This window comes from Aulonocara stuartgranti (assembly GCF_965226115.1).
Source record: "Aulonocara stuartgranti genome assembly, chromosome: 22".
NCBI lineage: Eukaryota > Metazoa > Chordata > Actinopteri > Cichliformes > Cichlidae > Aulonocara > Aulonocara stuartgranti.
Genome location: NC_138957.1, coordinates 29,360,433 through 29,374,188, shown reverse-complemented (window position 1 = coordinate 29,374,188; position 13,756 = coordinate 29,360,433). Strand labels below are relative to the sequence as shown.

The 13,756-nt window shown below is 38.9% G+C and overlaps 1 protein-coding gene across 1 annotated transcript in view; it reads left to right on the top strand.

Moving 5' to 3' along the window:
• The window catches only part of nudcd1 (NudC domain containing 1), a 51,984-nt gene extending 40,402 nt beyond the window's left edge, over positions 1 to 11,582 (top strand). The window contains exons 9-10 of the mRNA XM_082521506.1: positions 3,392 to 3,551; positions 11,054 to 11,582. Coding sequence (XP_082377632.1) covers positions 3,392 to 3,551; positions 11,054 to 11,343 — 450 coding nt within the window. The 3' untranslated portion in view covers positions 11,344 to 11,582. The remainder of the gene's footprint in view (positions 1 to 3,391; positions 3,552 to 11,053) is intronic.
• Positions 11,583 to 13,756: the final 2,174 nt, after the last annotated feature.

Sequence of the window (13,756 nt, the reverse complement as noted above, 5' to 3'; positions counted from 1 at the left end):
ATAACATTTCAGTCTTAAGTAGCATGTATATCGAGCAGGAGACCGTGGTTTGCTTTTTTGCTTCTTTTTCATTTGTTTTGTTTCACACTAAATGTAGGCAATAAATACTTGGATCATGATTTGGAGTAAAATCATCTCTCTTGATGGGAAGTTGGGATTGACAGTCAAGAATTGGGAGTGACACAAAAGGAGGCCTGCTGTGTAACTGAGTTATGCTTGCAGATGTGACAAAAATGGCATTTGTTGACATTGCAGGAAGGCGAACTAGCTGATTCTACAGAGGAGGAGCCCGATAGTTGAAGGCTAAGTTCTGCTCTGTTGCCATAATATGGTGCTATGAGATATTTAAGATATGATGGAGCTTGGTCATTAAGGGAGAAGGGTTTTATTTTGTATTCTGGATTTTACAAAAAGTTAGTGAAGAGATGCTTAAATGGAGAAATATGATTTTGTAGTCCCAGTGTTTTGGATCAACTGAAGGCTTTTCACAGAGCTATGGTGACATCATGATGAAATGAAAGGGTAATACCTCAGCCTAGAAATAAAGAATAATTAAACAAGTCATCCATTTTTTTTTATTAATTTATTTTATTGAAGACACATTTTTCATTGTGTTTTCATTCATAAGATCCTGATTGGTGCATACATGCATGACATCAGCTGAACCCTGCTCACTTCAAACTGATCAGAACAATAAAAATGGAGAGTGTGTCTTTTTGAGGAATTTCCACTGTAGCAATACACAGGCCATTTTTTTAAAAGTTATGTTTAACTTAAAAAATGCCAAGTTCAGTTTATAAGCCTTCATCAGGGAGGTTGTTTCTTTTAGATTACACATGAAAACTAATGCATTTTAAATGTCGTTTGAAAGTAAGTGCCTTGGAATACTTGTATATATTCTATATAAACTTCTCCTTTCCAAAGAGCATCTCAAACAAAAACGATCTGAATGCATAAAGCACTTCTCTTTAGGTCCATTTAAGCAGTATGTATTGTGGCAACTTAACCACCCCCGGTTCTTAATCATATTCAGTGGCCTTAATGCCTTTTTTTAATGCATTTTCTTATGTGCACGTTCTGTGGAGATGCAGGAAAACTGACGTAAGATGAAGGAAGAAAAGATGAGACAGTGAGACATTCACCTTATTCTTTCCTATACTGTTGCTGCATTAGATTGAACCTTTCCTACTGACAGACAAAAGTCCTCTGTTTCTTTAAGAGCTCCGCCTGTTCTTTTACATTTTTTTTTTATCACTCTCAGTTGTGAATATTGTATCTCCGTGTTGAAGCTAATACAGGAATTAGCAGGAATTCTGGATTCAGAAGGATAATCCACTGCTCCCTTCAGTTAAATCCTTCTTATTCAATAAAGGCTTTGTGAAGAAGCTAAAGTAGAATACAATACAAAATACAATACAATACTAATACAATCACTATTTCTATAATCTTTTTAGTGTCACTCTGTTTACTTTTTGTCTGGGTTTAAATTGCCACAGCTTGTAAGGTGAGACCTGAACCCCCTGCAGAGAAAGGTGTTTGTGAAAATAATGCAATAAAAGGCTTAAGATTGTTTTTCTGTTTTTTGTTTTTTTCCTTTCCTGGAAACAAGCAGCAGAATATTAGTATTCTGAAAATAGTTTTATTTACCTCATCCACACGTAGGTAGTTTTATGTACAATAATCATGCTAAGAACAGGCAAAAACAGGTTCGCCTACAGTGCTTAACAAATATATGAGACCACATGTAATAAAAAACAAGAAAACAGATTTTTAAAAATCTTTAAAAAAAAAAAAATGATGCTATTTATTAGGCAAATAGCAAACTGAGTTCACATTTTTAAACCCAAATTTTATTCGGGTCCCTAGAAATCAGTCAAGCATGTTAAACCACTGGGACTAATTTTTATGTTCTGGGATGCAAGTAAATGTCTGTAATTTGGCATCTGAATGAAAAAATAATGTGCTATTTGAAATTCATGGATAATAACAATAATTATATTTTAGTTACAAAAAAGTAATTTCAATCAAAGAGCTATAGAAACAGAACTTAATTTTTGATAATTACCAGTACTGTTAATTTATGGCAGCTGTTGCATAAACCTTACAGTGTGTGGTTATGTGATTAATTTTTTAAGGACTTACCATTAGCTAACTTCTAACTCTGGTCTAAAAAATGTTTCTTTGATTCATATATTAAAAGCCACAGGTGGTAGTGATCCTACCAGGCATGTAATTTGTATGCAGAAACCCTGGATGTTGGTATGTCAGTATTAGTCAGCAGAGCCAGTATTGAGCCAATGTAGTGCTAATTGTCACTTTTATAGTTTAATACAGCTGAAACTGCGTTTAACGGTGATGTTTTCAAATGTGAAGCATGTATTGGTATGCAGTGGTACTGTTTTATAGCAGAGATTACTCAGTATCTTATCACAGGCTTTCTTTTTTATATGTCTAGGCCTGAATAGGTCATTGTTCCTCTGACTCCCTGTTGAAGTCTTTCATCAGATGTAGTCACGCTGACTGCTTACTTACTACAAGATCCATGGTAGTAACATTAAATGGTTTATAGGGAGAGGGAGAACTAATCAATGAGATCACATGCAGTAACCTTCAAATTAATGAAACCTGCACTCGTCCTCCTCTGGCAGCTCACAAACTTGTGATTTAAGTCAATTTAATTTGGTACACTTATTTGTATTTCCACTGTTTGTTTCGTATTCACTAGTCATGTCACAGGGCAGGCAGTGGCATCGTTATCAGTCACCTCCCCCACATAAACACACACAGAGGCTGTACCAAAGCCTCACACTCCAAGTCAACCACAACTGGCAAGAAAATGAGTTTTAGAGAGGAGAGATGACGGCTTCCTAAATGGCTCTTCATTGTTTGCTACAATCATCCACCAGCTTATGAGCTGGTTTATGCAGCGTTTTGAATGCTTGTCAAAAGTGTATTGAGATGGGGAGGACAACGCCGCCTGACAGCCTCTGAGACAAGTTGGCAGTTTTCATCAAGTGAGGAATCAGTGTGAACAGTCAGATGCCGAAAAGGAGTTATGTCATAACAACAGTCGTTTTCTCTCCAGAACAAATGGAGTTGGAACAGAATAGCAGCAAACCACACAGAGTTAGGACAAGCACATTAATCAGAATTTAGTATGAGGCAAATACAAACAAACCTGCTGAACTCAGGTTAAGATGCAAAATACAGGGAATAGCATTTCATGTTTTGTTTTATCTGCATCGTGCAGTGGAGGAGATCAGAAAGAAATCACCTCGTACAACTAAAAAATCACAGTACTTCACGAGTCCATCACCACCTTTGTCTTTGCTGCTGAACCTCTACAACCTCGGGACATCAACATAAAACCCTCATGTTTGTGTGTCTCCAGGTGAATCTAGGGAGTCACCAGTACCTGTTCACGGTTGACGCGAACCCATCCGAAATGCCGTGCCTCTGCCTCCGACATGACGTGGACGCTCTCGTTTGGCAGCCTCGTCCTGATCAACCCGGTAACATGTGGGAGCACATCGCCACATTCAATGCTTTGGGTAAGAGTTTAAAGTTGCAACACTTACTCTGTGAATTTGCCTCAATTATAGACCCACTAAACCCAAACACATAAGGAACACCTGTACAATTATCCTATGAGGCTACAGTGTAATGCATAAAATTCAGATGAAGGTCAGGGGTTAATGTTCACATCAGACATCTGAATGAAGGTAAATCTCATCTGTTCTCTCATGGTTGTTGGTAGTAGACAGGCTGGTCTGATCCAAAATGCTCATTTGTTGTTTGCCACAACAGTCTGTAGAGCTAACGTGGGATTATATAAGGGGCAGTTCTGCTGAAAGGAATGCTTTGTTGATGAGAAGATGAGAGGAAAGCTCTTCATCTGTGCCGATCTGAAGTCTGGAGACAGATGGGCCAAGCAAGCAGAAGAAGACCTCAATTCTTGTTGGCAAACAATAGAAATTTGTGGCCACAGGAAGCACAGACTCATAGAAACTGTACAAATACTGGAGAGAACGCATCCTGATCTGGTAATTCTGAATTTCTGTCCCAGACTGCAGATGGTAGTCACTTCCCCTCGACAGCATGAATCCTTTCTGAACCAGCCTTCCTTGTCTCAGCAGTCCAGACTGCTGGTGTCAGTAGGTCTGTGATGGCGTGGAAACTTTTCTTGTCACACTGAACACCAGCCACAGCCTATCTGAGTGCTGTCGCTAACCAGCTGCATCCCTTTATGGCCTCAGTCTGGGGGCTTCCAGCATGACTATAAACAATGTCATAAAGCGAATTGGCTAAAAATGAGTTCTGAGATCTGTCATGGATTCCCCAGTCACTGTAAAGGAATCCAATAAGATGTGGTAGGATTTGAGGCTTTTAGCTGCCAGTGTACAAATCTGCAGTCTCAGTCAAAAGTGAAACCTAATTTATGCCCCCCTGGACTCAGGTCTGTTACATTGCCTCTGCTACAAAGTTTCCTGTTAACCTTTTTTTTTATTATTTTAATTTTGGGCAAAGAGAGCAGTTAAAGACATGCAGCAAGGGACAGCAGGTCGGACTCGAACTTCAGCCACTGCTTTTGGGCCGTAAGGCATACGGGCACCTGGTCAATCAGTAAACTGTACTGGTGCCCATCCTTTTTAGCCATTTAAGAGTGTTTGTAGTTTGAGAATTGACTGGATATTCAAAGCTTTTTCCTCTGTTTGACTTTCTGCCTGCCTCATCTGCTCAAAAAAGAAAAATAAGGCTCGGAACATATTGTTAGAGGAGCAAAGATCTGCCTCTGAAATGTGCTGTAGTCACAGTTTGGTCCAGCGGCTTCCCCCAGTGGGCTTCCAGCATTAGTGAAGATGGTTGAAACCCTGAGATCATCTCCAGGATCAAAACTGGTCACAAAGGCAGATTTTTGCAAATATCTATTTTTCATTTTGTAGCAGCATAGTGCTTTTTTTCCAATTATTTTTTAAAAGTCAGGTCAAGGCTCCAAAAGCCCAAAGGCGATATAAGGATGGCGGCTCACAACAGTTTTTGTTGCTACATGGATCCTTTTAGTTCAGCTGGGTGTTTTTCCTTTTGTTATATTTCTTTAAGAGTTCAACATGTGTTAATTACATAAATAAAATAGCACTTCATGGATTTCATAAGCAACACACCTTAGTTGTTCACACAAAGCATAAAGGTAAAAAACAATATATACAGTGTTATCTTCATTTTAGATGTCAAAAAGTATTTGCGGCTCCCAGTGTTTTCTTTTGCGTGGAAACCGGGTCCAAATGGCTCTTTGGGTGTTAAAGGTTGCTGACCCCTGCATTAGACTGTTAAAGCCATCCCCTCCTATTCCTCGGTGTCAGCATCTTAAACCAAGTCAGCTCTATAGGAAAAGTATGGGCCTGAAAGCTGGACATCACCAGTTTGAGTCACCACTGAAGTGTTTTTTTTTTCTTTTATGAAGGTTTGGTTCATTAAATTTTTTTCAAATCGATAAAGAGATAACAGAAACAAGTTTTAAACTCAGACTTTCTCTTACTAGGAAGTCTAACAACAGTGCCCTGGCTACATTTAAGAAGTGAAACCTTGAACTGTTGTCTTGGAACTATTTTTCTACCTTGATCGGACACTGAAAAAAAACAACAACTGATAAGTTATTCAAAATAAAATTCTTTGCTGGGTCCTAATAAATTGTTTACTATTCAGTTTACACAAAGTGGTGTTGATGACAGGAAGTACAAATTGAACCTGGTTTTACAAATATTAGGTTCAAAGCAGAAAAAAGACAAATTCTTTGAAACTGAAGGCAAACAGGTCCCAGCATTTGTAGTTTTATACTAAATCTTCATACAATAGCGCTGCAGTGAATCTTTAACAGTTGCTGAGTTTCCGGTTTTCAGCACATCTTTCATGATAACACACTACAGCGCCTTTTAAGCCTAACAAATATGGTTATGTTGTCAAACCAACACTGTTTGCAGCCATTTGCCACTCGAGAGGAATAAATGTTGCTTCCCAGGCGCTTCTCGGGCCTGTTAACATTAAAACAACCTCCAGCTGTGTGTGAGAGGCAGAAACTGGGACGATGGCTAGCCAGTAGCTTCGGCTTTATATTTAATAAAGGAAATGATACTACAGTCAGGGCTTAGAGGAAATATTATTGTTTCAAATCCAAACAGAAATATCGTTTTGCAGAAAGAGTTGCTTTTATTCTGTAAAAAATCACCTGTATTAGCAGAGAAGGTACGCCACTATGTCTGTAGTGCAAAGTTTATCCCAAGATGTATGAGTCACAGTAAATGTCAAACTGATGTAAAACTCTATCTTTATGATCAAAAAAAAAAAAGACAGCATAAGATGAATAATTAATTTCACGCGCTGATAACTTTACATTTAAGTCCAGTATCACGCTGCTGCTGCTCCTGCTGCTCCTGCTGCTGCTGCTCCTGCTGCTGCTGCTCCTGCTGCTTCACAACTTCAGAGGATAGACAACTAAATGACTGCTTTAAAAGTGTAGTTAATGATAACGGGGACGGCTTTGCATATAAACATTTTAAACTGCTCTGGATAATATACCTGAGTGTGAGGACTGCATCGTAACGTGTCTGTTAGCTCAGACACTCACCGATGTGCTGAGATTGCGCCTGTTTCCAGAGCCGCGTCTCTTTCAGTCTCCTGGTCTGTGTAATTTATCTCCTCACTTGTCTCTTCTCATCTTAAAACAACAGACACCTGAAGCACTTTGACAGCCGTGACTTCTTCATTTCTCTTTTGTTAAGAAGGCGCACTTACCAAACAGCACATTTCTGTTTGGAGTATATCATCCAGTTTTGGACTGCAGATGGATCCCTGGTGATATTTTCGGAAATTACCTCGATCAGTCGGAACAAGGCACAGAGAGAAACAGGACTCAAAATGTGGATGCTTGAGTACCAGAGATCATCCTTGTAACGTACTAGAAACGACTATGCCACACCACCATTAAATGTATTTACGTGAAAGAGTCCTTAAAAAGTTTGTTAATAGGTAGGGGTTTTCCTGCAAAGAAAAGAGATAATTTGACTGTCAAATGCCAAAAATAAGAGAAGAAAAGAACTATGAAGTAAGGTGGCACAGTCTCTTTTACTATAACCATAACTACTATAATTATAGTAGCTATAACTATGTGGTCTTATAGTCTTTATAAATGAAAACCCCACAAGAATTTCCAGCATGCAGTGATGGAGTTTATGGCCCCTCTATTCATGTAAATGAGGCAGTACCACTGCGTTGTTATGGCCTTGCTTTGTAGTGTGACCCACCTGCACAGGCTGTTTTTCTTTGGGCAGATGGATAATGGTTTTGTCAAATAGCTTGAAAATAACAGACACTCCTGTTGGTTTAAAGCTGGTGTCCCTAAATGCTTATTGGTCAGATAGAAGGTGATTTAAACTTGGGACAGTGGTATATATGTGAGGGCAACGGTGCTGTTTTTGTTTTTATTTTCACAATAATGAAACCACAGCGTGGTTAATGTGTGCTTCCATTCCATGATTGGTGTTTTGAAGCTCTTAAAACCTCTTATATTTAACTTGCATATATCTGTGTGTGTTTGATATGTTTCCTTAGATAATACTTTTCAGAGATTTGAAATCTATAAACCTGTAGTGTGTTTAGTATTGATTGTGCTGCTTAAGGCTCTGCTACACAACACAACTACACAAGCTAATTTTATTAAGGACAAATGTTGAGCTGCAGGAGAGAAATTGCTGGTTTTGCGTTTTTGAACTGCTGTGGTGTCAGATGGGAAATCTTAGGCATGCAGGAAGTGGCTCATCAGATTGCAAGAGTGAAAGATGTTTTTCAGCAGCAGAGGAACAATAAAGTCTCACTGTCACTAATATCAGGAAGCAGATGTACAAACAATGTGTACATATGTGAAGGCGTACTGGAGCAACCTGGTATTTATAAGCAATTACACGCACTCACCTAAATGAAACTTTACAGCACTGTCTAACATTTCTAGAGTCATGTGGCTGATGTGATGAGACGATAAAATAAACGATGGTGGATGGAAACCTTAGGTGCAATTAGAGGGGCATTTAGTAACTCAGTTATTTACGAATAATCATGAACTCTCATTAACATCCAACTGTTTCTTTCTATGCGGTGGTCTTTTTACTTAATGTAGTTTATATAGGTAAAGTGTTTTCCAATGAAGAATTCAGCATTTTCTGTATTTGATTCTGATTATTAGGATGTCGCTACTATTGATGATTTTACAGGTTTACACGGCTAATGAAAGCCGGTTTGCTGCAGGTGCAGAAACTCACTGACACAGCTGAAATAGCTGTTTGTCTTTGCAGCGCTTCACACTGACAGATGTAATAGCTAGTGCAGCTACACGGACGAATGCAAACTGTGGGAGTGCAAATCAGGCCTGTGCACATCTCCCAGTATGAAAATGACTCGACACTTATAAACATCTTTATAAATCAGATGAGTAAGAATGACTGTTTCGTGCTTTTGGCCCAGCTCTTTGGTCTTCTTGAAGTGACCTTGGCAAATATGCAATTTCCAGTTCAGTGAAAGCAAATGATCAAAGACTTATGTTGTTCAAAGCTTAAGGAGTGAACCGTCCATCCATCCATTTTCTTAACTACTTATGCAGTTCAGGATTTTGGAGCCTGTCCTTGCTGTTGTCCTGGACAGGCTGCCAAAAAAGGAAAAGCTTTGTCAGTGTTTCAGCTTTTAACATGATTTAAAGCATCACTGCCAAACTAACTGACTTATTGATTAATTGTCCAAATTTCAAAGGGGGCATCTTTAAAGGAATTTAATTGTCTCTGATTTTAGATTCAAGAGGCTGAAACTGGAAAATTCTTTGTATTTACAGTAATTTGATAAATTACTTAAATAATGAATGAATCAGTGACTGTTTCTTTTCTTTCTGTTACATCTATTTAGACCTTTTCAGTATCTGTAACTATTAACTGAACATGTCTGCTGTGGTGCGTTCTCTTTCTAGCTAATTGAATTCTCTGGGTCATTGATCACACGTCTGCTTTCTGTATTGAACACCCTTCTAAAAACATGGATCTCTGAGGAATGTTTGGGGGGACTGAAATATTTTAGCTTCACTTGAGTTCTTATTCGTCCTGCAATTAGCTTTTTCCTCAGCTGTGTTTTTGTCATTGCTACTCCGGGGTAGATTTTTAAACCTCTCTTCACCCAATACTGTGATTTGGATCCGCGCCTGGAGCTTTGTGCAGCAAAACTATGCCATAGGGAAAAACAAAAACCTTTTTACGCTTGGCTGTTAGATGGAGAGAGTAGGGTTATGGGTAGTGGCAGGTAGATTGATCCTGTAACAAGTTAGTTTCAAGTCCTGGACCAGCAGGTACGGAAAAGAGCTGCATTTCCCTCCTGTTCGTCCTAACAATAATTACATTGAATACAGGAAAAAAACGTACTGTGTAGAAACTCAAAACAATCTCATATGCCATATGTGATCTTTGTTTATCTGTAGTTTGGGGCGTGTGGCTCATAAGGGAAATATTTCCATTTGTGAGATTCAAAGATAAGACAGATTATTCACAACCTTTGTGGTTCTGAATTACTTCAGTTATTTCAAAATGTAAGTGCCTCTTACTGAGAATGTGCATTAAGTCAGAAACACATGACTGTGGAACAGTGTGTGTGTGTTATTCTCTATGTTCAAGCCCACGCCAGCAGCAGCTAGGCCAACCACATATCGACACACCGTGCCATAGCACTCTACAGCACTTCACGCCTGTGCTATTTCCAGGCCTGAAAGACCAAAAAAAAAAGATTTCTTTTCCTCTCACTAGCAGCTCCATCTCCTCGCTTCTTCAAATACTAGCTGTTGAGGTAGAGAAATACTCCAACAACCAGAAACAATCATGCCATCACAAAGATATTGTCTTAGAATTTAAGTAGTTGGTTTCCTCCACAGAGAGAAGGAGGATATATCCACTGTGACATCACCCTCTGGCTTGTGGCTTTTTAAGCCTCCACTATTACTTTATGACTTCTGCCATCTTTTCCTCGTGACTATATTTAGTTGAAAGCGTGGAAGTTATCGGCTAAGCCTAGCAAGCTGCGCTTATAAACTGTACCAGCGTACCCATAACTGTACCTTAGTTATCAGCCAAGTCCAGCACAGACACACCTATCTGTTTATACGTGGAAGTCGACACAGGATGTTTACTTAAATAAAATGGAGCATGTTAAACATAAACTAACAAATGATGCCAGGTGAACAGTTCATCTGAGCCAGTTTTTATAACCTGTAAGACCCACGTGAGCTACACCAGCTGGCCACCCTGCCATTTAGGCAGCTGTTGTCTAATGTAGTTCTGTAGATCACAGAAATGACTAACAGATAAATTAAATAATAGAATTTCACTTAATCTGAAGCACGGACTTATTGGATGGATATGGCCGACATGTCCACTTCAGTGACTTGAATTAATTGAGGTGAAGAGACAGCTAGTTCCTGCAACCTGAGACTTTTATCAAATTTAATAAGTAAGTTATTTAAAAAAATGCTACTTGCACAGAACGATTTGCTATAAAGATGAATATGAGTTTTCATATTTTTGCTAACTTGTGTTTGGAGCCAGCCTCAAAGAGTCTCAAAGAGCCATTCTGCATTTTGCTACAGCTGCAGAGGTTGCTGTTAGATGCCATCAGATCACTTTAAGCTAATGTCAGCACATCGGTCAACTCCCCTATGGCATCTGTTGTCCCGCACATAGACGCTGCACTATGTGGCCCGCCACACTTTAAAGTGGTGGCTTTTAGTCTTAATGTTTCTGGACTGGTGAGTTTAAATTGTCTTTTAGAGTCCTTCTGTCCTAAAAATGCTGCTCATCCTTGTGGAAACCAAATTAGCTTCCAAGCAGGTATTAGTACTGCTGTCACAGAACACAGGACTATAAATCAAGCTTATCTGGAGTAACACTCTGTGTCCTTATTTCAGTGAGACAGTATAAAGTGAAGGTTAGAAACTGTCCCTGCATGTCTCTGATCTTATATTTATTTATTTTTGCAGGTTATGTCCAGGCATCCAAACGAGATAAGAAGTTTGCCACCTGCGCTCCAAACTTCTCCTACGCTTCACTGTGTGAATGTCTCCGCCGTGCATTCATCTACCGCCAGCCTTCCCCGGTGGAGACCGTCCTCTTCAACAGGAAGCAGGGCCGTCAGGTAGGACAGGTTGCCAAGCAACAGGTGGCCAGCCTGGACTCCGACAAACCAATCCTGGGCTTCAGAGCGACCAATGAGAGACTGTACATCCTGACCTCCAGTAATCTCTTTGTTCTAAAGGTCAATAATAATTAGATTTGGGACTCTGTTAGATTTTCATCTCACTACCCCCTGAGAGCTCCATCATTCCACACTAAAGGCTGATTATCTGCTTGAGCTGAAAAATGATCCTTTGTGCTTTTTGTGCGGGATGAACCCCTCCTCGTGTTTCCCTTTTCAGATGTCTTCTGTGTGTTACAAAAATCTACATGATCAAGAAGTGAAAAATCATGTTCTTACAGAAAAAAGTGCAAAATAAATGTTTCTTGAATTGATTTTTTCCCTCTGTGACTGGATTACTGACATGAATGAGGCAGATATCACAGGGAGAAACATATTTGGACTATTTGGCTTCCATAACTCGACTTCTTTCAAACCACTCTGCGAATAAATCCAAAACATACATGTAGGTATGTTCTTTAGGACATTTATGCAATTTACCTATTTGCAGTAAAATTCTTTATTTGCATAATGACATATATATATAACATATGAATAAACATGTAACATAACATTTAATCTAAGTATTAAAGGCACTCATGCATTCTGCGAATTGTTTAGTGTTAGCAAATAGTTTTAGTAAATTATTATTAGTGTAGAGACGCAGAGAAACAAGGCACCATGAGTGCCATAATGTGTCAGACATCTACCTAAACATCAGCTAAACATCAGCTAAACAGTGCAGCGATACTGGATCAGTTCAGTCTCATGTGATAAACTTCAGTGTTTTATTGTATCGATGCTCTGCTTCAGTTCTTCGGGTCTCCTTTCGAGCTCATGCAGCGTTACAGCTTTAGGTGCGGTCTGTCACTTTGTTTGTAGTTCATTAACTGACCGACAACAATTCTAAAAAAACCCCAAAAAAACAAGGATGTTGGTACACACTGGCGTGTTTAAGTCTTTGCTCGTTACATGTTGTGCTAACTTAAGTCGGACAACATACTCCTACACGGCTCAGTTTGTCACATAATCAGAGGAATGACCTTTCTGTTACTTAAAATTTGAATTCTCATTTCCAGTAAAACTGATGGAACGTTATACTTCATCTAAATTCAGAAAACTTTCTAGTTCCTGTCCTGTCTCTGTCCTGAAGATTTTTACAAAGTGTGTATTGCACATTCTTTCCTTAGACCATGGCGAATATACAGTAGATGTGTTTCCTCCTGTCAGTCTGATATGTGAGCTGATTCAAAAAAGATATACTCCTCTGTGAGAAAACTTCGATTTAAATCTATCAAATCAAATACAAATTTTGAACCTCGCTTTATCCAATAAAGATATTTCATTTATTATGTTATGTTGTGTAACATTTACGGTAATAATGTAATACAAAATTTCACTAAGACATAAACCATTAATCTTAACAGTTTGAGAGCAGCACAACCAAAATCATTGTTACCGTTTGCAATGGACTTGTGATTTTGCTGCCTTTGAAATCGTTGCTTCGAAGGCCTTGGCTAGGTCAGTTGCACTAAATACGGGAGTAAGATGGAGTCGTTCTGCTGTCTGTTGAATGGGGTTATGCTGGCAATTACATCTGTGATAATGCAGCGAGCACTGTTAACTGTGATAACTTGGAAAAAATTGCAAATCTGCATGCACAGAAATTCATATTAAATACTTACAATCAGACTCATAGGTTTGAAACACAAATTCCTCCACAAATAGATGTGTATTTGCTGCAGATCAAGGCTAAGATTGCAAAATGACATGGAGACCTTTATGTAGGAATATCGCCTTCACAGATGAGTTGTTCCCATTGGTGCAGGCAGACCTTGCAACTATTTGTAAGTCTTCACTAGTCTGTCTGAGACTTATTGCAGTCAGTCCGAGTCAGACCGCAATTTTTTTGGAGACAAGTTGCCTCCCACTAGGCAACCTGTGCAACTGGTTTGCAATCAAAATTGGTTTCCAAGAGGTTGATGATTGAACACCCTCCACCTTTGTATGCTATAACTATTTGTAATAGAGCCTGACAGCAAAAAACCTCAAGAGGGTGCTATCCTACTTTTACTCTAGTGTGATTGAGCCATTAGTTATCCTGAGCTTTACCAGTTGCATCTACCCTCAAAAAATCAGGTCATATATTTGAAGACTTTAATTGAATGACTTCTGTAGATTTAAACATATATTTCTGCATTTCTACTGAGTTTTTTTAATTGATGAAATACATTCTTTTAACAGGATGGTGTAAATTTCTCATAATGAATAAGTGGTTCATTGGAGGCTGCTTGGTTGTAGTATTGTCAGATGGTCAGTGAGGATGTGAACGGTGAGGAAATCCCTCTCTTTGGCTCGTTTGCAATCAGAAAAATGAAAGAGGCTGTTATTCATTTCCATAAATTTCCATAAACATGTTTCACACATCACACTGGCTTCTGTTGCATCAGCCTCAATCTTGAACAGAGTGGTTATTCTTGAAACCTAAAATCTCAAGAGGCCTAAAAAT